This window comes from Nerophis ophidion, linkage group LG01 (genome assembly GCF_033978795.1).
Source record: "Nerophis ophidion isolate RoL-2023_Sa linkage group LG01, RoL_Noph_v1.0, whole genome shotgun sequence".
NCBI classification, from domain to species: Eukaryota; Metazoa; Chordata; class Actinopteri; order Syngnathiformes; family Syngnathidae; genus Nerophis; species Nerophis ophidion.
In genome coordinates, this window is record NC_084611.1 from 21,545,323 (window position 1) to 21,559,976 (window position 14,654).

A 14,654-nucleotide genomic window follows, 5' to 3' on the forward strand; every position below is an offset into this window, starting at 1 on the left:
GAGGCTGCTGCCTGAAATTTACGATGTGATTCCTTTTCATCATCTTAATGTAGATTACAATCATCATAGGTCCCGTTTAAGTAACAAACTGCTTTTGGCTTCCTTACTTGTTTAGGAGCATAGTTCTTTCCTTTCACAAACACACGGTATGATGGTCGCCGCCTCTGTTGACTTGAAACCTTATTTAACTCTTCAGGGTTTTTTCTATGTTTGATGCTCAGAATACCGCTGGTCATACCCACAACAATAGTCTCATCCTCTGGCTGAAAAATAAAAAAAATAATTTATGGTCACGGTAAGCCAAAAAGAGCAAAGAGAGATATGACTTTTTTTTTATTTCCTTACAGCCAAAGCCAGACTGAGGATGGAGGTAGCATAGTCAAAGTTGTGCACCACTTTGTAGTTGCTGGTGTTATAAACCTTCACGTGCCTGAATAGAAAAATATATTAGATCAGAGGGCTCCTAAAAATGTCTAATGATGTTGGATCAACACAGGCTTTTTAGGAACATAGTGTAGTATCATTGAGTGTTGGGCACAACTAACTGTATACATACCTGTCCAAAGAGGCTGACAGTAGCCTTTGGCCACTGCTGCTCAGACACACACAGGTGACAGTTTTGTGATGGTTTCGCAATGACACCAGAGGCTGACCACCTTTAAGAAGATCCCACACTTTGACATAGCGCCCCCCTGAGGAAAGCAAATAATCAGCATTTTTAAATGTGCCATTTACATAAATGCACCTGGAGAAATTTCAAGATGGTCAAAAGCAGTTTTTTTGTGTGCGTGTGAGCATATGTCGGCGGCAGGGGAATTCCTGGAATTTCGGAAAAAAATAGCATTTTTTCATTTCAGAAACCAACTGTTAATTGTCCTGATTAAGAGGAATGTTTTGTAAGTATGTTGTAAAATATAGAAGGAATAGTCGACAGAAAAAAGGGTGAAAACAGGGTTTGGAAAACCGGGAATTCCTGCAATTTTTTTTAACGTGGAAAAATAATAGTTTTAATTTCCAGGCTAAGTGGAATTTGTTGAATCTGGAATGGTTTGAATCGGTTGAAAAATGTGGAAATGGTGGAATGGCCAATTATTTTTTAATGGAAGAAATGTCCTGGAAAACTGGGAATTCTTGAAATGTATCTTTGAAAGCCCACGATTCCTGAATAGGTTGAATAGTCTGAAGCTGGAACGGTTTGAATCGGATGAAAAATGTTGAAGGCAGAGCGAGCTGAAATCTAATATAATAATAACTAGATGAGGCAATTCCTGAAGAAATTGTGTGTGAATGCTGAAGTTGGTCTGAAATGCTGACAGAGTAGTATGAATGTAAGAATAGATTGAATGTTGAAATGGTTAGAATGTTGAAGAGCTGACCCTAAACTGAAATACTAGTGGAATGTAGAAATGGTCTGAAAGTTGAAATAGATTAAAGGTTAAACATATTTGAGACGTGAAGAGCAAAAGCCGTACTGAAATGTAGTATGCATCTTGAAATATTAAACGTTGGTATAGTTACGAGTGTTATCAAACTTTAAGGGTTACATAGTAAAAATCTATATAGTTTAGCTGTAAATGTATCGGTCTAGCCAAAATACTGGCAGATAAACTCAGTATGCTAACAGGAAAACAGCTAGCATACGTGTAACATGGGGCCAAGTAACAAAATCTATGAAAATTAAATTTACAATGTACAATATTAGCTAAAAGTCTCAAAATAACTTTAGCTTGCTAATGACATTAATACGCTCACAGGTGAAGATCAAACATACTTCTAAGATGGTGGCAAGTAACAAAATACATGTTTGCTGGGTTAAAAAATACAAAACTAGGTAAAAATGCTAACATAAAACATTAACATACTAACATTAGCATAACAGTGAAACAGCTGGCATACTTTTAAGATGGCACGGTGCTACTAAATGAAAAAAATGAGTAGCACAAAAAAAATGTGTTGAACAGAAAACATTTGGGAGCAATAAGAAATGTCTGAAATGTCACAGTTTCATTATCAACACTCAAACAAGATACACATGTGCACTCATACATAAAATTTGTGCTGAAAATTTTAATTTTCCTGAAGGAATATATAAAGTACTATCTAATCTAATCTAAACACATTGCCATCATAAGGCCTACTGCAACACTCAAACACAGAGATCATCCCTTAACTGTGCTAGCACTGTCGCTAACATGAGTGTGTAGGGCTGGGCGATATGGATCAAAACTCATATCCCTGTATAGTTAGGCCCATAAACTAACCCATAAATGGAAATATCCATTGATGTAACTAGGGCTGCAACTAATGATTAATTTGATAATTGATTAATCTGTCGATTATTACTTCAGTTAATATTCGGATAAAAGAGACAAAATACATTTCTATCATTTCCAATACTTTATTTAGAAAAACAGCATACTGGCACCATGTCCTTTCGACTTGCCAAATAAAACAAGGCAAGTGTTACAACATTTTTTTTTATTTTTTATAAAGTGCACCATTGTCATGCACAATAGCAATCATTTTGCATAGGAGAATTTCAGACCTGGCTATTACCTATTCCAACCATTCTGCAATGTTGGATGCTGAATGTCTTTACTCTAGTGGCATGGTCGTAAGGCAGATAGACTTCATGTTCCATTCGTCTCCAATGTAGTAACATGTATTGCCAAGGTAGGCTTCCGTGGCTACACTTGTCCACACATCAGTAGTGAGAGCAATTTTGCTCTGGGTGGCTTTTATGTCAGTCTACACTGCATGGAATCTCCACTCGTACTTTCTCTCCATCAGTTTGGTAAAATGGTTCCTCGAGGGAAGAGTCTAACCAGGGTTGAGGACGTAAATTTGTCTAAAACCTTCATCCTCCACCATTGATTGTGGCCTCATGTCAGTTACCAAAATATTCAGGATAGCATCAGTCAGTGCAGCCGCTTGCTGTGGTGTGCACACCTTCCTTTGTACCAAGTCGCTAATGCTGGCTTGTTTCTGTCTGAAATGAGAAAAAACATATTATGAACGTACATAGTAGCATCATTTACATGTAACTCAATACATACCCAGTTGATTTAATTAATCATTTCTGACATAAAAGGCAAATACGCCACCATATTAAAAAAACAGCTATATTAAATAAATGGACATTAATGTTGCAGAATACACCAATAACAACACAGAAATGTAACTCATCAGTACACGTTTCTGTTCTGAATAATAAAGGATTCACTTTAGGCTGCCTGTGAATAATAGCATGAAATATTCCAGCACCTTCATAATGTTTAGTTATACTAAAGCATCACTCAAGTCTAAATAGATTTATATAGCTTTATTGGGCCCGGCTGCATTGATCCATTATGAAACCAACCTGAGATATTTCTGTCCGTTACGTATATACGTGCGTTTTCTCTCTCAAAATGGATTCAAATGTGCCGGAGACACATTATTAGCCCCCCGTTGCAACAAAGACATAACGTTAACGTTACTCACAAAAAAACTGAAATTAAGAAGGCCTATTGCCGCTCATTACAACACAGAAAATGAAGTCGCCGCACTATCCAAAACGTTCCTAACACTCTGAAAGTTAATACACAACAGTTGCTGCTGCGCTGCCTTAAAAAATCTCCTCGTTAAGAAAGGATTAAAAACACACAAAGACGGACACAACGGATCAATATACTCGGACTATTGACTTAAAAAAGTTACTTACCGTGAGTTCTTCCCTTCATCCATGGCTCCTCTTCAGGTGCTGCCGAAGCAATGTAGTATTCCGTGCCACGTGAGGTCCATGCTGCACGTTTTGCAGGAAATGTCATCTTTGAAGTCTTTAAAGTAAAGTGTTCCGACACTTTTGACGACTTAGGTCGTAAACTTTTCTGCATTGAAGCAATAACCTCGAGATGTTTCTCCATTGAACTATCCGTACTGTTTCCGTCCGTCATTTTTCGAATGTTTCCAAAGGAGACGGCGTGGTCACGTGAGCTGCACATGACACATCATTGGCTGGCTTACTGCCACCTCATGAGACGTAGCCTCGGCGCCACCCTGGCGCTGTTTTTGTACTTATTTTGATTATTGATTTGTAAATGTTGCAGTTTATAAATAAAGGTTTAAGAGGAAAAGAAAAAAGAAAAAAAAGAGCCTGAGCGCATGCACATTGCATACATCCAACAAATCGATGACTAAATTAATCGCCAACTATTTTGATCATCGATTTAATCGATTAGTTGTTGCAGCCCTAGATGTAACTAAATACTGTATCTCCACTATGCCTTGGTTTTAAATTTTCGGCACTGATGGGGATCCGAAATACACAAGAACAGGTACCGACAATTAAAAAAAAGTGGGTTTTGCATAATAGGATCCCAACTAAAGAGATGGTTTGAGATAAGAAAAAGGAAAAAGCTTTGAAAATAATATAAGAAAAGTTCAATATAATCTGCAATCTTCTTAAAAAAACATTTAGCTAGGCTCAATTCTTCTGCCAACAAAAACACAAATGAACAAAATATGAAATAAAGTGCCCTGGTATAAGAGGACATGTTTAAACGTCAGCAGTAACATGTATATAATTGACCTTTAACAATAGTGTTTTTATAGGTAATCATTATTACAAGAAAAACACCAACATTTAGACAGAAACACCAACCTGGCATTTCCTTCATGATGCTGTGTGATTGAGTGATAAGTGACACCTCCGCGTCAATCGCTTGTCTATTTGGTTATGATTAAAGTTCATTCCAAATATGTAATACAAGATGGGTGAAAACTTTACACAAGTTTTATACATTTTGGATGGATTTATTTCGGGAGCAAAACGATATTTAAAAGGTAAAATCTGTTTACGCACGTGTGCTACTTTTTTTGTGAATTTTTGCACAACCTATTTTTAATCCTCGCACTGTATAGTATTGCTTCAACATATGAGTTTTATTATGCTCTGTGTAAAAGGACCCTAAAATGGTGCCTGTTAGGACACATTTGGCGCTTTGTTTTGCAATATTCTGCGAATATTGTTTTATTATAATACATATTATTATACTTTTTACTTATTGGCCACTGCTGATGTGTATTTGGGACCTGCACAAGTCCTGAAAATGTGCACACACCCATCACTGAAGTCCGCTCCATAGTCAATGAGCTTCTTTTTCTTTATGCTCCATCTACTTGTGGGGCAGTCATTCTTCTCTATTGCCATTTCTAATACAAAGTAGCGTACAGTTCTAACTTATATCTGTCAGTGGACTCGCTATGAAAACGCTAAAAACTACCAGCGTTGTGGGTTTACATAAATCACCCATGGTATTTTAGTTATTTCTAGAGCGTTTCGGTCTAAGGTTTTTTAACGGAACACATTTCCGGTGTTGTTGTTGCACTAGTGAGCCACGGATGAGGAGATACTACTCCTTTGTTAATTTGAGCAAAGTCTGAATGTCATTAAAACAGTTTGTGCCATCTTTTGACATTCCTTCTTCAACTCGTCCTTACACGCTACACAAAGATGACGAGGAGAAGATGTGGTTGAAGTGGAGCCATGTACAGTAAATAAGGCCGCCCAGAAAACGGTTCGTCATGGGGAGAGGGTCAGAAAGTGGTTTGAAGATGGTCTGTTAAATATAATCTATGCAACATTTTGACCAAAGAACCATCATGACATGTTATATAGACCACAAGGAAGTGTTTTACAAGTACAAAAATCATAACATTAATTAATTAAATCATAATGCAGCTGAGATAGGCTCCAGCAACTCCCGCAACCTCGAAAGGGACAAGCCTTAGAAAATGGATGGATGGATGGATAGTTCAAATGAAATCATAACTACTTTAATGCGCTTTATAATCCGGTGCACCTTTTGTATGAAAATAGACCCGAATCGACCCGCTCATCAGCAGTGCGCCTTATAATCCGGTGCACTCTTTGATCTGAAGAATACGGTACTCTAATTTAGCTATACATTAAAAAATCGTATAAATTATTTTGCCACAGTGGTGCGCCGTGTTTAGTAACATTAAGTGGAAACCCTGACATGTGCTTGTCATGTTGTCAGAATCTTAAGATCAACATTCAATTCAGTCGATGGATCACTCAAGATTTCATCATTCAACTGGCTTTCTGTGTGCAGTGACACCTGTTAAGCATAATAGACATAATATAAGTATGATGTAGGGCTGGGCGATATTGCCTTTTTTTTAATATCGCGATATTTTTAGGCCATATCGCGATATACGATATATATTAAGATATTTTGCCTTGGCCTTGAATGAACACTTGATGCATATAATCACAGTGGTATGATGGTTCTATGTGTATACATTAAAACATTCTTCTTCATACTGCATTAATATATGCTACTATTAAACTTTCATGCAGAGAGGGAAATCACAACTAAGTAAATTGACCAAAAGTGTATTTATTAAAGTTATTAAGCAATGGCACAAACATTCAAGGTATTTCCAAAACATAAATTGCAAGATTGTCAGAGAAATATTAAGTGTCAAATAAAAATGAGCTGCATAATAGGAAATCAAATAGTATTAAGTCCTTCACTCTGTGGTATGTTACTAAGGTTATGAAATTCTCTTCATACTTTAGCGAGTAACTTTACAAACGATTCTACATATTAGCAGTAATGCTACTTTTTATAGCAACGCCCCCCCCCCACATTTGACAAATTACAGTTGTCTGTTCGACATATTCCCACTTGAAGCCGAACCACCGCCAGACGATGGAAACCCTGCTGTTTTTATTGGGAATTAAGTCTTTCTTCATTTGTTACCAGATTCGCACCATCTTTCTCTCATGCAGCTAACGTTAGCCACGCCGCTACCTCTCTGCTCTGCGAGGGCGTGTATGTGACGTGTGACGTGACAGGTTGTGACGTATGTAAGAATGTGCGCCTGCTTGTCTGCGAGAAGGAGACACAGGAAAGAGCGAGGAGAGCCTGAAGTGTACGCCCGCAGCTAAAAGTCCTGCGTGAGGACGTATACTCGAATATTACGATAGTCATTTTCTATATCGCACGGGGACAAACCCGCGATATATCTTATATATCGCCCAGCCCTAGTATGATGCTATCGGGCCAACTGCCCTGTCTCACCGCACAAGAGTCAAAAGACACTTAAGGACAAGAGGACTTCATCCCCTTCTTTAGCAGCACACAACTGCTGAAACCAATGAAAAGCGTGAATGCTCCTGAAGTCCGTAAACATGCATGCACATGGCGATTTATCGACGCTAGAAAACTTGCCGACTTAATTTTCATTTATCATTCGTTTAATTGACCTATTGAATATCGGCTCAGGTCTACTGATAATAAACAATACCATCATTAAATATCTTTGAATTAATAAAATATTCTGGAGATAGATACCTGCTGAGACAAGGAGTCCCTCAGAAGGGTAAAGAAGTAGACTTTCTACTGGCTGGCCGTGGTCCATAGTCATTACAGACTTTTCCACCCTGGCATCAAACAATTTGAGAGTGTGATCGTATGAGCCTAAGGGTAGAAAACATATGTTGTATTATTTTTTTACAATACTTCTCTTGTTCCAAGTTATCTAAAAAATGTATACATAGCAGCAGTAACAGCACCATACCCACCTGTAATGAAGAGATCTCTGCTGAGTTTACTTGTGACACCACAGCGAACGTAATCCGTGTGTTCTTTGTAGCTGTTGAGCTCAACCGCATTTGGGATGTCCCAAAGCCGACAGGTGTTGTCGTCAGATCCAGTGAGGATCTCGTACTGGTTTGCAGTGAAGTCAGTCACGTGTACAGCTCTAAAAGTTTTAAAACGAACATGGCGATAAAGCTCACAATTGGTACACAGTCATTACTAGAGTTTGAAAAGCTTGTACATTGTAAATGTTGTCAGAGTCTTAAGATCAACATTCAATTCAGTCGATGGATCACTCAAGAATTCATCATTCAACTGGCTTTCTGCGTACAGTAAAACCCGCTAAACATAATAGACATAATATAAGTTGTAATAGTAAAATGAGATAATATTACAAAACTGCCAAACTTTGAGAAATGTTAGTACTAAACAAGGGCAGTGTTATCGCAGCGGGAACCAATCGATGTGTTATAACAGTTACAAACCTCACCACAGCATGAGGCATTTATGGGGATTATAATTTCAAGATACCTACTTTGTGTGTCCTCTGAACACCCTGAGGGGTACCCTGCCGCTGACATCGAATAGCCTCACAACTGAGTCTTCACATCCTGCAACAAGCAGCTGACCATCTGAACGGAATCTCCCACAGTACGCGGTGTCCTTAAATCTTGTGAATGTCTTCACTGGTTCTTGAGACAACGGGCTATAAATGTGGATCTGTGTTAAAAAAAAAAAAAACATGTAAAACAAGCCCACATAGCATAACAGTGATGACAGAATAAAAATGCTACAGTAAATATTGCAGTACAAGGATCATTTAAAAATACTGTACAGGTCTGCTTACCCGTGTGAATGCTGTGACAGCAAAGTTATGTGGGGCGACAGGGGAGTAGTCAATATTAGTGACGGATCCAAATTCCTTTATCTGGACTGGAGCCTATTGGAGAAAAGAAAAGGATCACAACTTTGATTGATTGATTGATTGATACTTTTATTAGTAGATTGCACAGTACAGTACATATTCCGTACAATTGACCACTAAATGGTAACACCCGAATAAGTTTTTCAACTTGTTTAAGTCGGGGTCCACGTTAATCAATTCATGGTAAAACTGAAAACCAAATATAAAACACTACAAAGGTGTATAAGAATTGCAGTCGTTTTGTAAATTTTAACAGACCTGGAGACACTCACCTTGTAGTTTTTCCAATACAGTGTATCCTGTGTGACTTTTTCTCCAAGTTTTGGATAGACAGGAATTTTTGTAGGTTTAAACGAAGCCATTTCTGTAAAGCACAATAGAGTTGACAGAGAGATGCAAGATCATGATCAATATCAAGATTCATTTACAGGGTTTGTACACCTTTTCCATGGCCAGATTAAAATACTTTTTTAGGAATTTCAATATCAATTTTCCAGTTTTTCCAATACCCTTTAAAAGGCGAAACCAGTGTGAATCAATCCATAGCCTTGTTGTTTGAAGTCACCAAATGCTGTCTGTAGGAAAAATTTGGAAAATCTGCTAAAAGCTAAGCCTAACATTGAACCAGCAATAATTATTAACTGAATGGGGCATAGAAAATGAAGCAGTGTTTCTGTAGACTTTTGCAAACATGTCTCCATTTGTGTTGTTTTTCAAATTTCTTGTTCTTTTTCCCTACTTACAGCACTTAATGACATTGAACAGCTCGGATTGATTCACACAAGTTAAGTAGACAGGCAAAACAATGGAGCAAAAAATACTAACCCCGTTTCCATATGAGTTGGGAAATTGTGTTAGATGACTGTTGATCGACTGAAGCTCTACATAAAACAAGAATGGGAAAGAATTCCACTTTCAAAGCTTCAACAATTAGTTTCCTCAGTTCCCAAACGTTTATTGCGTGTTGTTAAAAGAAAATGTGATGTTACACAGTGGTGAAAATGCCCTTTCCCAACTACTTTGGCACGTGTTGCAGCCATGAAATTCAAAATTAATTATTATTTGCAAAAAAAAAAAAAAAAAAAAAAGTTTATGAGTTTGAAAATCAAATATCTTGTCTGTAGTGCATTCAATTGAATATGGGTTGAAAATGATTTGCAAATCATTGTATTCCGTTTATATTTACATCTAACACAATTTCCCAACTCATAAGGAAATGGGGTTTGTACATTGAACCATGTGGGATTTCCTTTTTACACACTTTGCAGAAGGCTACATGTGGATTTGGTCCACGTTTTATCCAAAGTTTGAATTTGTCATTTTCCATCCACTGTTCATTAAAACGACAACCTCCCGGCTTGATGGACCAATGCACCACTGTCCTCTTGGGGACGACACAGAGTCGTAAATACATGACAACAACTTAATGTAAGTCCTCGTGGAAAGCAAACAGATCCAGCATGAAGCTTTAATTTTTAAGGAAAATTATTTTATTTGTTTCCATTTTATAAATAGCCTACCGAGTCAGACTGCTGAGAAATAAGCAAGCACTTCACCCTATATTCAACCATTATTCAAACCTTGAAAACACAACATTAAAATCCAAGTATTGATTGATTGATTGATTGATACTTCTATTAGTGGATTGCACAGTTTAGTACATATTCCGTACAATTGACCACTAAATGGTAACACCCGAATAAGTTTATCAACTTGTTTAAGTTGATAAGTTGGTCCACGTTAATCAATTCATGGTACAAATATATACTATCGGCATAATATCCATCAATGTTTATTTATACAGCCCTGAATCACAAGCGCCTCAAAGGGCTGCACAAACCACAACGACATCCTCGGTAGGGCCCACATCCATCCATCCATCCATTTTCTACCGCTTATTCCCTTTCAGGGTCGCGGGGGGCGCTGGCGCCTATCACAGCTACAATCGGGCGGAAGGCGGGGTACACCCTGGACAAGTCGCCACCTTATCGCAGGGCCAACACAGATAGACAGACAACATTCACACTCACATTCACACACTAGGGCCAATTTAGTGTTGCCAATCAACCTATCCCCAGGTGCATGTCTTTGGAGGTGGGAGGAAGCCGGAGTACCCGGAAAGGAACACACGCATTCACGGGGAGAACATGCAAACTCCACACAGAAAGATCCCGAGCCTGGATTTGAACCCAGGACTGCAGGACCTTCGTATTGTGAGGCAGACGCACTAAACCCTCTGCCACCGTGAAGCCACATAATAATAATAATTCAGTCATCACACAGGTTAATCATCATAGTATATACATTGAATTATTTACAATCCGGGGGGTGGGATGAGGAGCTTTGGTTGATATCAGTACTTCAGTCATCAACAATTGCATCAACAGAGAAATGGACATTGAAACAGTGTAGGTCTTACTTGGTAGGATATGTACAGCCAGCAGAGAACATAGTGAGTTCAGACAGCATAAGAGCAAGTAAATACATTAGAAATACATTAGGGCGGCATAGCTCGGTTGGTAGAGCAGCCGTGCCAGCAACTTGAGGGTTGCAGGTTCGATTCTCGCTTCCGCCATCCTAGTCACTGCCGTTGTGTCCTTGGGCAAGACACTTTACCCACCAGCTCGCAGTGCCACCCACACTGCTTCAAATGTAACTTAGATATTGGGTTTCACTATGTAAAGCGCTTTGAGTCACTTGAGAAAAGCGCTATATAAATATAATTCACTTCACTTCATTATTAGATTAGGTTATTTATAATCCGGGGTGATGGGATGTGAATGGAGGAGGGTATTAGTAAAGGGTTGAAGTTGCCTGGAGGTGTTGTTTTAGAGCGGTTTTGAAGGAATTTAGAGATGCATTTACTTTTACACCAGTTGGGAGTGCATTCCACATTGATGTGGCATAGAAAGAGAATGAGATAAAGGCCTACTGAAATTAGATTTTCTTATTTAAAAAGGGGATATCAGGTCCATTCAAATGTGTCATACTTGATCATTTCGCGATATTGACATATTTTTGCTGAAAGGATTTAGTAGAGATAAAGTTTGCAACTTTTGGTCGCTAATAGAAAAGCCCTGCCCTTACCGGGGGTCGCAGACGATGACGTCACCCGTTGAGGGCTGCTCACATCCTCACATTGTTTTTAATGGGAGCCTCCAACAAAAAGAGATATTCGGACCGAGAAAACAACAATTTCCCCATTAATTTGAGCGAGGATGAAAGATTCGTGTTTGAGGATATTGATAGCGACGGACTAGAAAAAAATAAAATAAAAATAAAATCAGGTAAAAAAAAAGCGATTGCATTGGGACGGATTCAAATGTTTTTAGACACATTTACTAGGATAATTCTGGGAAATCCCTTATCTTTCTATTGTATTGCTAGTGCTTTAGTGAGTTTAATAGTACCTGATAGTCGGAAGGGTGTGTCCACGGGTGTCTTGAGGCCAGTGTCTGATGGAAGTCGACGGCAGCTGTATGGACGGCACAAGCTCAGCTGATCTCCGGCAAGTGGCAACTTTTTACCACAATTTTATCACCGAAAACTGCCGGTTGACATTTGGTCGGGATCCATTTTCGCTTGACCGCTCTGATCCATAGGAAAGCTTCACCTCTGGGAATTTTAAACAAGGAATCACCGTGTGTTTGTGTGGCTAAAGGCTACAGCTTCCCAACTCCATCTTTCTACTTTGACTTCCCCATGATTAATTGAACAAATTGCAAAAGATTCAGCAACACAGCTGTCCAAAATACTCTGTAAGGGACGGCGTGGCGCAGTGGGGAGAGTGGCCGTGCGCAACCCGAGCGTCCCTGGTTCAATTCCCACCTAGTACCAACCTCGTCACGTCCGTTGTGTCCTGAGCAAGACACTTCACCCTTGCTCCTGATGGGTGCTGGTTGGCGCCTTGCATGGCAGCTCCCTCCATCAGTGTGTCGATGTGTGTGTGAATGGGTAAATGTGGAAGTAGTGTCAAAGCGCTTTGAGTACCTTGAAGGTAGAAAAGCGCTATACAAGTACAACCCATTTATTATTTATTATTTAATTATGCGGTTAAAACAGCAGACGACTTTTAGCTGTGTGTGTGCGCAGCGCTAATATTTCCTTACAGTCCGTGACGTCACGCGTACACGTCATCATTCTGCGACATTTTCAACAAGAAACTCCCGGGAAATTTAAAATTACAATTTAGTAAACTAAAAAGGCCGTATTGGCATGTGTTGCAATGTTAATATTTCATCATTGATATATAAACTATCAGACTGCGTGGTCGGTAGTAGTGGGTTTCAGTAGGCCTTTAAGACCTTTGTTAGATCGGAATCTGGGTTTAACGAGGTTTGTGGAGCTCCCCCTGGTGTTGTGGTTATGGCGGTCATTTACGTTAAAGGCCTACCGAAACCCACTCCTACCCACCACGCAGTCTGATAGTTTATATATCAATGATGAAATATTAACATTGCAACACATGCCAATACGGCCTTATTAGTTTACTAAGTTGCAATTTTAAATTTCCCGTGAGTTTTTTCTTGAAAACTACGCGTAATGATGACGTGTACGCTTGACGTCACGGGCTGTTAGGAAATATGAGCGCTGCGCACACACACAGCTAAAAGTCGTCTGCTTCAACGGCATAATTACACGGTATTTTGGAGATCTGTGTTGCTGAATCCTTTGCAATTTGTTCAATTAATATTGGAGAAGTCAAAGTAGAAAGATGGAGTTGGGAAGCTTTAGCCTTTAGCCATACAAACACACGGTGATTCCTTGTTTAAAATTCACAGAGGTGAAACTTTACTATGGATCACAGCGAACATGGATCCCAACCAAATGTCAACCAGCAGGTTTCGGTGAGAAAATTGTGGTAAAAAGTTGCTGTTAAACTGTTAAACTCACTAAAACACTAGCAACACAATAGAAAGATAAGGGATTTCCCCTTATCCCCTAGTAAATGGGTCTAAAAACATTGGAATCCGTCCCAATGCAATCGCGTTTTTTTTTTTACTAGTTTTTTTTTTTTCCTAGTCCATCACTATCAATATCCTCAAACACGAATCTTTCATCCTCGCTCAAATAATGGGGAAATTGTCGTTTTTTCGGTCCGAATTGCTGTTTTTGTTGGAGGCTCCCATTAGAAACAATGTGAAGATGTGAGGAGCCATCAACATGTGACGTGATCGTCTGCGACTTCCGGTAAAGGCAGGGCTTTTCTGTTAGCGACCAAAAGTTGCAAACTTTATCCTGGATATTCTCTACTAAATCCTTTCAGCAAAAATATGGCAATATCGCGAAATGATCAAGTATGACACATAGAATGGACCTGCTATCCCCATTTAAATAAGAAAATCTCATTTCAGTAGGCCTTTAAGACCTTTGTTAGATCAGAATCTGGGTTTAACGTGGTTTGTGGAGTTCCCCCTGGTGTTGTGGTTATGGCGGTCATTTACGTTAAGGAAGTAGTTTGACATGTACTTCGGTATCAAGGAGGTGTAGCGGATTTTATAGACTAGGCTCATTGCAAGTTGTTTTACTCTGTCCTCTACCCTGAGCCAGCCCACTTAAAGTGGGTTGGAGTGAGGTGTGATCAGGGGTGGAGGTCTAAAAGTAACCGGACTAGCTTGTTCTGGGATGTTTGGAGTCTAAATTTGGGGGTTTTGGAGGTGCAAACGTAATCGAAAAAGGGTTGAATGAGAATTGTAAGCACCCGTATAAACCCTGTATTTAGTAAAGTCGTGCATGAGCACATCCTACATTAGCAAAGTTACGTACAAAGAAGTACACGTCTTGCACTATTGACATACATCTTAATTTAGCAACACATGGAGTTTAAAACTATAACAAAACTACAAGACGTGAGCCAACGTGCTGAGGTAGCGCCCTGCACGTTAACCTGCTAGCACGTTTTACTAAATCATCATCTGATGGGTCTTACCTTTAAAATCCAAGGCACAGCCGGCGAATACACTAATTAAACGTGGAGCTTCAGAAGTATGTGATATCGGAGTCGATTTTACAAGAAAAGCAAGAGTTTTGCATTTCAATGCGTTATCACGTTGCCACAAGCTTCCGAGGGGCCGCCATTTTGGATAACACGACTACTTCCGTTTCAGAGTAATGTAACA

General features: G+C 39.1%; 1 protein-coding gene across 1 annotated transcript in view; it reads right to left on the reverse strand.

Moving 5' to 3' along the window:
- Window positions 1–14,630, reverse strand: part of utp15 (UTP15 small subunit processome component) — a 21,507-nt gene extending 6,877 nt beyond the window's left edge. The window contains exons 1-9 of the mRNA XM_061898213.1: window positions 14,465–14,630; window positions 8,808–8,899; window positions 8,458–8,550; window positions 8,146–8,330; window positions 7,595–7,773; window positions 7,365–7,490; window positions 557–692; window positions 346–430; window positions 108–263 (exon numbers count right to left, since the gene is read on the reverse strand). Of these exons, the coding sequence (XP_061754197.1) occupies window positions 108–263; window positions 346–430; window positions 557–692; window positions 7,365–7,490; window positions 7,595–7,773; window positions 8,146–8,330; window positions 8,458–8,550; window positions 8,808–8,897 (1,050 nt within the window). The 5' untranslated portion in view covers window positions 8,898–8,899; window positions 14,465–14,630. The remainder of the gene's footprint in view (window positions 1–107; window positions 264–345; window positions 431–556; window positions 693–7,364; window positions 7,491–7,594; window positions 7,774–8,145; window positions 8,331–8,457; window positions 8,551–8,807; window positions 8,900–14,464) is intronic.
- Window positions 14,631–14,654: the final 24 nt, after the last annotated feature.